The 14,355-nt window shown below is 50.2% G+C and overlaps 1 protein-coding gene across 8 annotated transcripts in view; it reads right to left on the bottom strand.

The window, feature by feature from the left end:
- Window positions 1–14,355, bottom strand: part of SYTL2 (synaptotagmin like 2) — an 81,177-nt gene that overhangs the window by 55,209 nt on the left and 11,613 nt on the right. For all 8 annotated transcript variants that reach the window (XM_078877279.1, XM_078877280.1, XM_078877283.1 and 5 more), the window contains exon 3: window positions 3,509–3,666. In XM_078877279.1, coding sequence (XP_078733405.1) covers window positions 3,509–3,666 — 158 coding nt within the window. The remainder of the gene's footprint in view (window positions 1–3,508; window positions 3,667–14,355) is intronic.

Below are 14,355 nucleotides of genomic sequence, written 5' to 3'. Positions count from 1 at the left end.
GGGAATTGTTGCACCGGTTTAGTTTTATATGTTTGGGTGGTTTGTTTACCTTTCTCGGCCTTTGCACTCCTATCATGTTTTTTGTATTGTTTGCGGTAACGCTCTTACCCCCTGCCCCGAGTGGACATCTGTGAAAAAGCTCATCGGATTCCTCCGGTAAAAATACATATTTGAATTCTGATTCCATGCTGCTGCGCTCAACGTATTTATACATTTAATTACCGAACCTTTAATCCCCGGCACCGTCACCATCCTAGATTCTCACACAGATCCAGACGAACGCTGGCAGACAGAGTGGAACAACGTGGACATCCTGAACATACAACCTCATTCAAGACCCACACATGGCACCACGTGGCACCACGTGGCAGTGACATTCCTCGAAGACACCGGTGGTGTAACCAACAAAACGCATTGGAGCATCACCAGGCCAAGACGCACCACCACCTCCCCTTCATGAACTGGAAATTCAAGACAAGCCACTGTATTACGATTGTGGCCACGAAATCCAAACTATTGACCACAAAGAGTTAGCCACTATCGTCTGCACTCCTACAATTTTTTTTTATCCTGGATCGCTCTCGTCGAGGCTAGCAGACCTTGACAGCGGCATGTAAGCTCCTGAGAATATTGCCATATGCAAGAACAGAATATATAATCTTCAGCCTTGATATACCACCTGCTGTATGTATTCCAATATAGTGGACATCGGTGACAATAGCTTCGGAGCACAGCGGATTCCTCCAGTCTAAATTAAGATTCTGAAATATTTAAGGATTTCATATATCAAGTTGTAAACCTACAGAAGAACGACACGTAGAGTTAGAGAATATGTCCAGGTTTAAAGAAACAAATACAAAAATTGTTAGGAAAACAAAGTGAGATTTGGGCAGGACTCAAGACTCACTGCTAGAAGGGATGACGATGGCCAATACTCGGGAACAACAATGGAGAGTGGCAGCCAAGGGGAATGGCAAGGCGCGTCAAAGTGGCCGTTCAGCGCGCAGAGATGGAGTAAACAAATCAATTTGCGTGCAAGTTTTGGACGGATTGTCGCATCGCAAAACCAAAGGGGGATGGGGGTTGCGGATTGGGGTGGCCTTAATCCAGCAGTGGATTGATCATGGCTGACAAAACATGATCTCTAATATGTTTAATGATTTCATGCCATGCCCCAGAGCTTTGAGAGGCTCTGCCATTGTCCACGATGGCAAAAAGGGGCAATCGACTTGCAACGATTTCACTGAATCCGTCCACCGCCGAAAATACACGCCGTATTAATTTCCCTATTCATGTTTTTTTCTCCCTTACATGGAGGGCACTCAGCCATGGCGTGCGGCACAACAATGTGGCTCATACAATGATGGCTGAGAAGGCAGGCAGGCAGGCAAACAGAGAACGACCCTTGTTGGGTGCTCTGAAACGCACCTTTGTCACCGGCGCGGTCCTTTCTACCCGCGCACGTTGGATCGCGCAAAGGTCACGTTGACATTGGACCGTTGCATTTGTTGACCCCGTCGTCCACAATTGGCTGCGAGGTTTTGCGAGCGTGCTCGGTCGGTGTGAACCGGGTTTTGGATATTTGCGCGCCTAATGAGCGACATTGTCACCGCGGCAGCTGGACTTCCGCTGGAGACTGGCGCGCGGTCTCTTCTGATCGTACATCACCATCATCATCATCAGTCACAACGAATCTCCCCTGCTGGACGATGATGGCCTGCTTGAGTCACCGCCATCCCGTCACAGTTCCACGACGCAGCAATCCACCTCTCGCCCGCACGCGAGCCGATTTCGTCACTCCATCTCCTTTGATGGAGGTCCGCTCCGTGCGTTCCTCTCAACGGCGGCCACTCCCGACCCCGTTTTCGACCATCGGCCGTCGTCCATAATGGCGACGGGTCCTACCCCAGCTCACTTATTACCGACGCTGTGAACGACGTTATTTAAATCTGCGTATTTTCTCTGGTCCACGTTTCCCCCCCCCCCCGCGTCTCTCATTGTAATTCCAATTGTGCGCCAAGTAATACGCTGGAACCAAACGGCGCAGGGCCGTGCCCCGACGGCTGGCTGACAAACGCCACTCATTCCAAATTCCGCGCGGCACCCCCTCGTCATTTGTCAGATCAAAATGCTCTTTGACTCTGCGACTGTAACCTTGCAGCGGCACTTCCACGATGTCAGCGCCATGAAAGGGCTCGGTATAAATAACAGCGACGGTGACGAACTGCGAGGTGTCGGCAATTGTGCGATTGTTTCGGCGCGGCCACTTAACCGGCGAGAGCGAGTCAGATTAACAGGCGACGAGCAGAAATCCTTCAGAGACGTGGGACGGTGGGTGACCCTGCATGTACAAAACGTGGATGGGGTGTAATGGTGCTGCAATGTTTTGTCATCTGTATTTTCACACCGGTTGCTTGAAGTAATGTTAAAATAAGGAAGTGGGAGGCCAGTAGCTAAGAGGGCTTTGCACCCTCAAACTCTTTCACCAGCTCTAGCCGGGCGGTGGTGGCTATACTGGCCTGTGGTCCAGCAATCTGGAGGGGAGGGTTGGTAGATCACCACCCGCACTAATGTTGTGAATTCACTCCCTGTGGGCGTCAAGGAGGCACTGTGGTTTGCCAGGAGAAGGCCGCACAGCAAGTGGGCGAATCGCACATCTCTTTCCACGGTGGCGAGATGTTAACTACCACGCCTGGTATACAGGATGTTTGATCTTGACCCTGACGCCTGTATATAAAGGAAGGTTGCATATCTCCCCCTGTTCGCGTGGATTTTTATCCGGGTCCTCCGATCTTTCCCTTAACATTCAAATTTCCACGTAATAAGCCACGTCCTTGAGCTATCATTTGTGGCCAGGTCGCTTCTGAAAAAGAGCTATATAGCTCAGTGGCCCTTATCTGGTAAAATATAAATAGTTCGTTGGTATCTGTATGGGATTTCTCCAGATGTTCTGGTTTCCTCGCACCTTGGATCATAAACGCTCATCATTAATTGGCTGAAAACAGTTAAAAAAAAAATGCAGTAGAACCCTCCTGAAATGGAGCCATACGACTCAGTGTGGCTTTCCTGGATAAATGTCCGCACACAGACCACATAGCACGGCCTCTCCAAGATGGACGGGGCAAGAGAAGGATGGTCGCCCACGGGCAGAGCGAGTGGTGAACGGATGCCATCGATGAACCCGTGCCCAAGGGAAACCACAATCTGCCACGCGGTCTCCAAGCGGCAACAACCTTGGCCTCCTCTCACTTCCGTAACATTTCCAAATTAGTAAATTTATATAATCATGAAATTATAATTATTATTCCAGCCCACAATTTTTTTTTGATTTCAGCTGCCCCAATGAATATTTTCACCCGCCGCTTATGATGTGCAAAGCATACGAGCGACTGAGCGGGCGACTGAGCGAGCGACTGTGCGAGCGAGTGAGCGAGCGACTGAGCGAGCGACTGAGCGCGCGCCCGGAGAGAGTGACCGACCACCCTGAGTCTGAGCGGAAGCGCCTCACCGCCTGGCCGTGGCGCCGACTTGCCCTTGCGCATGGACGCCCGCACCAGGTCAGAGCCGTGCAGCCGGTCATCGTGCCTCTTGCCCTTCACCTCGTAGAACCACTCTCCCGTCAGCACCTTCAGCTTCTTCTCGTCCTCCACCTCCTTCTTTAGAATTCTGGGGGTGGCGGAGGGTGAGAGTGGGGGGGGGGGAGAAAGATGTGACAGTGTAAAGGAGAGTTGATGGTCGATGGGGTGGAAATGAGTGAGGAGACCCAGTTGGGGCGACGCGGGGTTGGGGCGGCAATGGCGGCGGGGGGGGGGGGGGGTAAGTGGGAGGAGATGCTGGCAGCAGTGGACCGTGGGGTTAAATTGCAGGCAGGAGGACCCATTAACGCGAGTTATGGGGCCGCAGGCGGTGGAGGCGGTGCGGAGCTGTAAAGCGTCGCTGCGTCCTTTGGAGAGGACGTGCGGTTGCGAAGATGCCTGGCAGCCGTTACAGCCTTAGAGCACTCGCAGGCCCGGCACATAAACAAAACTCTGACCACCACACAGGTCTCTAAGGCTGCCCTAGAAGACGTACAGACCCCTTTGTCGCCCCACCGCTGGATGACTGCCTCGTTATGTCGTGCAGGTCACAGCGGGGTTATTGGATCATACTTCACCACGCTGGTCAGTGCGGGTTTGTCAAGGTAAAGGCGGGGAAGCAATAAACGTGGGACCACAGCAGTATAGTAGCGCTGCCCACTGCTGTCCATCGTGTAGCCCCGGAAGCTCTGTCCAGGCTTAGGCCCTGCTTAGCTTCCCAGATCCGGCAAGATTCAGGTGCGTTCCGAGCCATTTGGCCATGGGCATAGTCCACCATCAGAAAATTAATCACGCCGCACAATGCTTGAGCTGCGTGGTTTGGACGTTGGGGAGGGGGGGGTTACGTGAAACTGTAATGTTCACTTACCGTACAAGCGTCGGAGGTCTCGAGTTATCTCGTAAGTACGCACGCAGCGTACGTTCACGATTTATGGCCGGGAGGGAGATGTAGGAGACCGCGCGCACCTAAACCCACCCAGGGCTCAGGACCGCAGCCCAGCAATCATTTGAGCCTGCCCCCAATTAAGTTTCAGCTCGCCTGCAAACGGCCAAATTAGCGGCCCCGCACACCTCCGGAAACCTGCCGGCAAGCAGTACGGTAACCCCCCCCCCCCCACACGCCCACCATAATTTCACCGCGCTCGCAGCCGCGCGGGTATTATAACGCGTTCATCACGGCGCGCGCCGTTTGTTTTATTGACCGGGCTGTGCTGGAAATGAGTGATTATTTCATTTTGGTGGTGGGGGGGGGGGTAGGTGGCGAAAAAACAATTTGGCTCAAGGGCTTGGGGGGGGGGGTACGGAAGACCCATGCACGAGAGAAACCGCCTCTAGAGAGAGCCACGGGCAGGAGGCTCACCTACCCTGGCAGCCCATTCCTCACCCACCACTTGCAGATTTACAACAATTGCCACATTTTAATGGCGCGGCATCGCTCATCACAGGCACAGAAGACGGATGCGAAACTGAATTTTTTATGATTTTCTTTGCGGATGCTCAGTATTTCGGGGAGTGGGGTTTGAGGTTTGCGAGTACACGCAGAGTGAGCGAGCGACGGGGAGGGAGGGTTTCATGTCGCTCCGATTTCTTTAAGGAACCGAGAAGGGGGGGGGCGTTGCAGAATGTTGGGTTTGTTGTAAGAAAAAATATTTAAACCGCGAAATGAAATGGGACCCCACATGGATACATGTGTTCCGATCTGCAAATAATTCGCTCTACTTCGTCAAATATTGTGGATGAGCAGCTCTCCAACGCAGCGGTGTGGCTGAAGCGGTAACACGAATTGGCACTTTGTCTTTTTTTCGCAACAGCTTTTTATGAGTTGGCCGTGTTGGGTGGAGGAGGGTGCACGACACACATTTCACTTCGAGACCCAAAATTGGTTTCCCCATTATAATTAGTTGATTTGCAGTGCTTTGTCAATGGGCAAAGGCCCTTCCCACGCCATCTCAATCGTGGGGTTTTTTTCTGACCATACATCGACAAGATGGTCAGTGTGGGTTGATGAAAGGTGGGGAGGTGGGGGGTGAGGTGGGGATTGAGGAGTGGGGTAGCAAGGACTGGTTTAGTGATCAATCATCCCTGATGTTGGCCATGGCCGGCAACCGTACTCACCAAGTGGACATCTATGGGAAAAAAGAGCTTCATAGCTCATCGGATTTATCCAGTATAAATAAATATTCTGATTCTGAAGTGGCATAGGAGAGTGCATTAATGAGGCCAAATATTTACCTAGGAAAGCGTTACCAAGTCTCTTCATAAAGTGGGTCCCGCTACATTGGGATGTTTGGCAAATTCCATTAATGAGTGTTTGGCTTCCTGTCGGAGAAAAACCAGAGCACATGATCGTGGTCCACTGATTCAAGTACTAACCAGGCTCGGAAGCTGCTTAGCTTCCAAGCTCTGCCGAGATCGGGGGACATTAAAGGTGATTTGGCCATTTAAATTGCAGAAGAGGGCCGTCCCTACCAACCAAATAAATGGCAAAAACAAGGACATTTTTTAATGCTTGCGAATTACGTAAAAGAACTAGTATATTGCTATTCAATGCTCGTGAAGGTTAGCGAGACAAGATTATTGCCTCTGCCCCCCTCTCCATCTAAATCCGCACGCCAGGTGCTGATAATGTGGTGGGCGTATCCCGTGACTCGTTTAATTAATTGCATTAGCCACAGCTGGTCTGGGGATTTAAAAGGAAAAAAAAGAATCAAAGGTAGATTCATTTCCCTCCTCCCTCTCCGTTCCCTCGTGTGACATATCCTGAACCCATCGGTGAATAGCGGCAGCGGCGGGAGCAGTGGGGAGCTGCACACTTCTGCTGCACACGCATCGTCGTCGCTGTGTTTACTCTGTGCAAGCCCTCGTTGTGTTTTTTTATGAACGATGTACCGTGGGTAACCCACATGAGCGCACGTTTCACGCCCCCCCACCCACCCACCCCAGCCCTTAGTTGTTTATGTTCCGAGGAACCTTCACCGCGCGAGACACACCAGCATAGCCGGCTTCATAAACCCCATCGTAACAAGGTCAAGGTTACACAGATAGCGTCTCTGGTGTGGCAGAGAGGAACCAGAGGAGAGAAATTGGCACAGACTGGGGGAGCAGTTGGGCATTAGACGCGAGGACAACGTGCACCATACCCCGCCAGGAGGACGGCTCGCGTGCCATGACGACGCTTGATTAGGGTGAAACAGCTCCCCTAATGAGATGCCTTCATCGGGGCTGGCCCTGCCCCCCTTCCAACACCCCCCCCACCCCGCACTTTCAACAACAGCATTCAAAAACGATCGGGTTGTTTGCTCATCGTTTCGTGTTATATTCCTTCGCGCAAACACGCGGTTTGCTCTCCAAACTCAACTGAACAAAGTATGTCACGAGCAGCGCCGTGGTGTTTATACGACCGGCGGTGGTGGCGGTTTACAGGATGCGGTTTACAGGATGAGCCTTAGAACAAACAAAAGTGAATCCCGCCCGCCCGCTAACTATCGTCTCTTCTTGGTTCTTTCGGTAAAGTCACGTAGAAGGGAAATAATAAAAATAAAACATAATAGAATACAATTCTCACGACGTTTCGGCCACAACGCAAGCAGCCGTCCTCAGATGAAGAACAGGGCTGTCTTTCCGACAGCCTTGTTCTTTCCGACAGCCCTGTTCTTCACCTGAGGACGGCTGCTTGCGTTGTGGCCGAAACGTCGTGAGAATTGTATTTTATTATGTTTTATTTTTATTATTTCACTATTTCCCTTCTACGTGACTTTACCGAAAGAACCATGAAGATGAATCCCTGCAGTCAAGAAAGCTTTAAATCGAAATTTTACTTTCGTCTCGCCGTGGCGGCTGTCGCATGTAAATAAGCTTCAGACGCTTAATAGCGGCGACGGCCGCGGGCGTTATCAGCCACGTCGCGTCGCAGCTTGCTCATTTCCCATGGTGGCGAAACGCAGACGGACGATGCTGCTATGGACATCGGACCCCCTCGCAACGTGTGGCACCAATGTGATGTTTGAAAACCGACGCGAAGCGCCGATCGCTACCGGTGCCATGTTCATTCACGTCGCGATGACGGGGCTAGAAGTTGGGGGGGGGGGGGGAGAGGCAGATGAAACATTAAGCGAGGATCTCACCGAGCACTGGAGGAATTGCCTGCATGCGTGTTTGTGTGGCTTTCATACGCATATTTAATCAAGTACGGCCCATTTTTTCCAATCAACTTGTGACTGGAGGAAGGCCTTTACACTCGGTGTTGGCCACATGACCTTTCCACGATATGCCAACCAAGCTGGTCGGTAATAACCTTGGCCCTTAGCTGGATGCAGTGCCCCTGTAGAGTTTCCCGTTTTAAAACTATGTTAGTTTGTTGTTATTAACAAAAACAATTCTGGTGGCATATTGCTTCACGGAATAGCTTTTCTGCAAGCAGTGGTTATTATAAACGTACAAGTGCAGAAGCCCATGTTTTCAGTCCACTACTGGACAAAGGCCTCCCCCCCCCCCCCGTTTCCTGTGGGTCGTTTTGACCAAAACTTCACCAAGCCGATCAGTGCTGGTCGGTGAAGGGTGAAGAGGGCTAAGAACTAGATGAGATATCACTGATGTGTTTGGCCATGACCGGTAACTGCACTCTTGTTCGCCGAATTCATACCGCAGTGCTTTAGCCAACGCACCTTCCGCTCAGACCCCCTTTAATATTTTAACATTTGCTGTTAATCATGAAGCCCTCTATGAAAAGTGCACAATACCCACTTTAGTGATGTTAGAGGCGGAAAAATATGAAATAACGTTTGCTTTAATAAATGGGGGGTTTTCCCCTTTTCTCTGGCAACAAAACTGAAACCATTTTACAAGCATTCATGTCTGCATTAACCACAATACTTGCAGTCAAATGCAAACAAAAAACCTACCCTGATAATGTTTGCATTGTCCTTGAAACTGACTGGTCCGCACCAAGGGACGGCTTTCCTTTGAGCTTCGACCCAATTGGTGCTCGACCAGAGGACGCCAAAAGGCGTAACAGCTCAAAGACAATGCCACTATCAAAATAATGAGGGCTCGGGGTGAGCATCTACATCATTAGACCTCCTTTGCCAGTACCAAGATATAATAATAAGGGTTTTTCCCCTTTTTTCTGGCAACAAAACTGAAACGTTTGCTTTGCCATGAGAAGTTTAACTTAAGACGCTGTGGCTCGCTGCGCACACAGCATCAGCACCGCCCACGAGTGTCGCGCGTCTATCCCCTTCCCATCGATTACACGCAAAAAAATTACGGCCGTTCGTTTTGGGCAATAATTGACTGCGTTAATTTACAGCAGCATTATTTAATATTCCGATAATTACGATTTAAACGCACTCGATAATAATAATAATAATAATGAAGAATATACACGTCAGAACCGAAATGTACTTCGGTAAAAATGATGAACGCACTCGTCAAAAAATAACGATTAGCGCGTTAATCGTTTGATAACAAGGCGACAGTGGCCCTGAGTTATAGTTCGCCGACGAGGGGGCTGTGGGGGGGGCCTGGGTGCTTGGGATTGCCACGTGCGCTCGCTTACTGCCCCGCCAGCCGCCACCGCTCACCTGGAGGCAAGGGTGTGGTCCTCTCAACAGGGCACCCGTCGTGCGTGACGCCGAAACTCGTGTCGCGGAAGCAAAGGGAAAAAAAAACAATCGTTGCCACGTCACCTTGTTGCATTTCCCACCGAATCAAGCCCCACCGGGCCAACAGTGGCTGGCCACGTCATTCCCCAAAGCCGGGGTGGTGAAGAACGTCGCCTGGCATAGACACACACCAAAACAAAACGAAGACGAAGACCCCCCCCCCCCCTCTTTCCCACCCATAAGCCTGCAGCAGACTTTTTTCGATTTAAAGCTTTCGTGACTGCAGGGATTCATCGTCTTGGTTCTTTCGGTAAAGTCACGTAGAAGGAAAATAATAAACTAATAAAAATAAAACATTATAATTATATTATTATAAAGCTTTCGTGACTGCAGGGATTCATCGTCTTGGTTCTTTCGGTAAAGTCACATAGAAGGAAAATGATAAAATAATAAAAATAAAACATAATAAAATAATTCTCACGACGTTTCGGCCACAACGCAAGCAGCAATCTTCAGGTGGAGAACAGGTCAAGTAGACAGACATGTTCTCCACCTGAAGACGGCTGCTTGCGTTGTGGCCGAAACGTCGTAAGAATTATTTAATTATGTTTTATTTTTATTTTATTATTTTCCTTCTACGTGACTTTACCGAAAGAACCAAGACGACTGCTGCAGACTGTTGGGGTCAAGTGCTGCTAGCGAGCACCTATGACGGCTGGCATGGTACACGAGGGGGTGGGTGGCTGGAACGATGCACGAGTGGGTGGGTGGGTGGGTGGCCGGCACGGCGCGCGAGGGGGTGGGTGGCCAGGACTAGGCCCGGCTGTCTGTCTCTCTCCCCAGTGCTGATGTTTACACACCGCCCCAGGTACTCATTTAAGACCGAGCCGACCTCTGGAATGCACAGGAGAAGTTACGATAATCGCTACCGATGTTGGCCTTGAATAAGCACGCGGGTCGCCGGGTTCGTAGTGATGTGTGCTAACCACAAAATTACCATTCACCACTACATATACACTAACAAACATCATACATACAAACCATATACTGAAGGCCCAATTGGACTTTAATTTACTTTTGGCAAGCAACAACTCAGAAACTTGACTGGGCCTGGTTAGTGCTAGTAAGGGTGGCCACCAGGCCTTGCCAGGAGTTAACACGAAAATAATTATGTTTTATACAGCATCGCTCATGCCAATTGCATCTCACTACGCTCACAGTACAATAATCCGGTGGATAATCACATGAAGGGCTAAATCCTATCCATGTAAATTATGGAGTAAACAAACCCCGAAAAATTTTGTATAAAAAAATCAATAAAATGGAATAAAAACAAAGGTTGCAAGCAACAAAAAGTTTTCACTACCAAGGTGCAGAAAATCTCACCTCGTACAAAGGTCTAGCGATCAGGTACCCACACCATCAAGAACAATCATTAAACCAATTTTAAACCATTTAAATTTGTTTTACCAGGTAAGGCCTTCTCTGAGCTATGTAGCTCTTTTTTCAGAAACGACCTGGCCACAAATGGAGAGCTCAACGAAGCGGCTTATCGCGTGGGAATTTCTAGCGGTAGCCAAATTCTCTAAAAGCGCGATTCTCAAAGTGAAGGGAAAAGCCGAAGGAAATTCACGCGACCACGGGGAGAGCGTGCAAACTCCAAACATACAGGCGCCAGGGTCGGGATCGAACCCTCCGACCTTCTGCATACCGGGCGACGGAGTTTACATCTCGCCACCCGGTTATTAGTTCTAAGCGTACAGAATGTGAGCTGTGGGCTAGCAGCAGAGGTCGCAACCGGGTACCCGATCCCCGTACCCTACCCGATACCCGGCTACCTGTACCCGGCCGGGTACCGGTACGGGTACTCGTTTGCGACCCTGGTGCGGCCGGGTACGGGTAGGCCGTGAGTCACTAGTGAGTAACCGTTTGTCACTCATTTCCCAACGTCTTGTCTCTTCTCACAATTCAAGTTTCTAGAATCAACCCACCCGCGCCTGCAACATGGCTTCATCCCAGAGGTCGCAATCAGGTACCCGATACCCGTACCCTACCCGTACCCGGCCGGGTACGGGTAGGGGTACGGGTACCCATTTGCGACCCTGGTGCGGCCGGGTACGGGTACGGGTAAGGAATAAAAACCCGTTTGCGACCTCTGGCTAGCAGATGGCAGTGCCAAGTGTCATCACCCTCGGTTGCTCCGGTTCCCTTCCACGTGAAGCGAAACTCTCATTAAATCCCAAAATCGCCCGCAGCGTTGCCACGTGGGAAATATTCCCCTCTCGTACCCGATTAGTGCGGTTAGGAGTCTCGCGGCGATGGATAAATATCGTTTTGCTCGCCATTTCAGAGCGGTTTGGAGTCGCGTTACCCACAGAAAAATTCTCAGCGGTGGCTTTTTGTTTCTATGGCAACCGCGAGGCTTCATGGGGAATTTCTGAGGCTTGCAAGAGGTTGGAAAAAATTTTGGGGGATAATTTGACCTACCGCAGAGGATTTCGTATGGTTGTGCTGTACGGTAATGAAAATAGTGCATACTTCCCAAGTGCCTTTAGTTGTACAAAATACACACACACGCAGGCACTCGGACCAATCAGATGCGACCACAAAAACAAATAATTCAAGAATGAGAAATAAAAATGCCTTAAAAATAATTTTCGTCTAAAGGCTCAATTTTCAACTAAGGCAGGGGGGGTAGCCAGCAGAGCGAGCGGCCAGTGGAAGTGAATTCAACAGCCGGGGGGGGGGGGGGGGTGGGGGGGGAGGTGGTTGTGTTTATTGGGTCGTACCACACGACACTCGTTCATGACGTCTGACGTTTCGCTCTCCGTGCCTGGAGCAATTCGGTTCCATTTGATAGCTTCCAGTACGTACAGCAAACAACACGCGATACAACCCCAATCGAACGCATCGCCGAGATCGTCTCTATCCCTCTGGTGTCATCCCCATAACTGGGGGGGGGAAGGTGGAGGGGGAGGGTGCTGAAGACCTTGACAGCTGCTTTCAAACCCCGCTGCGATCTTTAGCGTCTTCTCTCGCGGACGGTGTCGTGCCACCGCTCGCGCCGTTCCCACCGCCCGATCTCTCGCTTCATTCCTCTTCCCCTTTAATTCCAGCACCCCCCACCCCCCCCGCCGCACGAGATCACGCGACCCAACGAGACAGCGGTGGTCCGCTCACGTGAACAGTGCGCACGGGAGCCTCCTTTTGACGTCGACCTTTGGAGGCAAGGGTTGGTAGCTCAAGAAGGGATTTATCTTCTTGGTTCTTTCGGTAAGGTCACGTAAAGTCACGTAGAAGGGAAGTGATAAAATAATAAAAATATTTTTTTTTTTAATAATAATAAAAATAAAATATTTTATTTTTATTATTTTATTACTTCCCTTCTACGTGACTTTACCGAAAGAACCAAGAAGATGAATCCCTGCAGTCACGAAAGCTTTAAATCGAAAAAGAGAAGGGATTTGTTGCACATGTGAACCTGCTTGGCTGCGCAGAAGATGTCAGAGCAGCGAGCGTGTTCACGAACACCCGTTTCTGTTGACGTTTGTGTGGAGTTTCTCCGGGCACTACGGTTTATTTTCACAAGTAGAAACTGAACTGCCTCCAGGAGGAGGGATTGGCGACTCATTGATACTTTCCTGGATAAACTAAATTATGATGATTAAAAGGCAAATGGTAAAAGATCCAATTGCAGGACCCCTCCTGTTAAAGAGCTTGGGTGACGATGTGGCCTTCAAGGATACATTACATGATTATGTTATTGGTAGGCCGATAACTCAACTGCAGTCAGTAGTGGCTTCAGCAGCCTCCCTTTAGGGCCTCCGAAAACACATGGCCCATTGCAAGCCACAATTATTTGCCGATGCCGCTGCTGCTGCTGCGTTGGCAGTGGTGCAAGAGCACAACAACAAAAACAACTTCGCATCTGTCAATAATGCTGTGGGGCCTTAGGAGAAAAAACTATAGAAACATCATAGGTGACGTTATGGGCAATGACTCTTCTTCACAGCACATTCGGATATGAAGGAACTGCTCTTAGTGTTTAGTTTGCCGTCCTTCCCCCGCACCTCCGATTAGCACGGTTGACTACGTAGGGTGCGAAATAAGTTCAACATACATAGATGAAACGTCACTTATTGTATATTTTTTTCATTTCAGGCCACAGTGTTAGTGACAACGCGTTCGGAGTATTTTTGTCCATTTTGAGAAGGAGACATTCGCATTCGGCTAATTATTTCATTATTACCCTTGGAGTTTTTGCTGCGGTGCCTTGGGCCCGCGTCCCTCTCTCTCGCTCTCGGAGCCTTGGGCATGCCAGCGAACGAGGTGGGGGGGGTCTATACGTGGCGTCTGACCGGTTTACGCGTTTTAAGTTGTTTGCCTGGCGTGTGTACAGTAGGATGACAGCACAGCAAGACTCGAGTTCGGGATGCTCCGACGGAGACACCTGAACACAGAGTATCTGAAGCGCCACTTTGAATTAATCATTGCACATTCAATTATCGCTCACTCACAGGATAAGTCCCGCACTCAACACGGCTTCTGCAATATCCATACAGCGGAAAAATTGCTTTCACAAGCTGCAGGTCAATTTGCCCTGAATGTGCCCCGATCTCACCCGATGCTTAGCCGGGTTTGAGCCTGGTTCGGACTTGGATGGGTATCCACCAGGGCTTGCCAGGCGTCGTAGGTGTTGGCCTGCCTGAGGTTTGGCCAGGAGATGGCATCATTGTGTGTCCACTTCCCTGTGTACGTGGTGGTGGGGTTTTGTTTTTCACCAGGCACTTTGGGTTCCCCTCTCACGTGAAGCCAAATGCCCATTTATGGAACTGGTCAAACATCGGAATGCAGGACCGCTCCTGAAAAATAAGAGCCCTGAGACTCGGTGAGGCTTTCCCGAATACATAATTGTCGTTATTGCCGTCATCCATGGCTGTGTCACGTATCGCCGACTCCAACTATTCCCCTCTGCACCCTTCCAAAAACCCATCACTTACAATCTCAGGACGATACCGACTGCCACTGCCACACTGCCGCACCCACTCCCGTAAATGTGACCACCTCACACCCAATAACCAAGCCCCTCCCCCACTGGCTCCCAATGCAGTCCCGGATCGACTACACGTCGGCTTTCGCGAATATTCTGGCATATCGCCCGTTGATGCTGGATGTAA

The sequence above is a fragment of the Lampetra fluviatilis genome, chromosome 47 (genome assembly GCF_964198595.1).
Source record: "Lampetra fluviatilis chromosome 47, kcLamFluv1.1, whole genome shotgun sequence".
In the NCBI taxonomy this organism is placed as follows: Eukaryota; Metazoa; Chordata; class Hyperoartia; order Petromyzontiformes; family Petromyzontidae; genus Lampetra; species Lampetra fluviatilis.
This window is presented reverse-complemented; position numbering and strand designations above follow the sequence as displayed.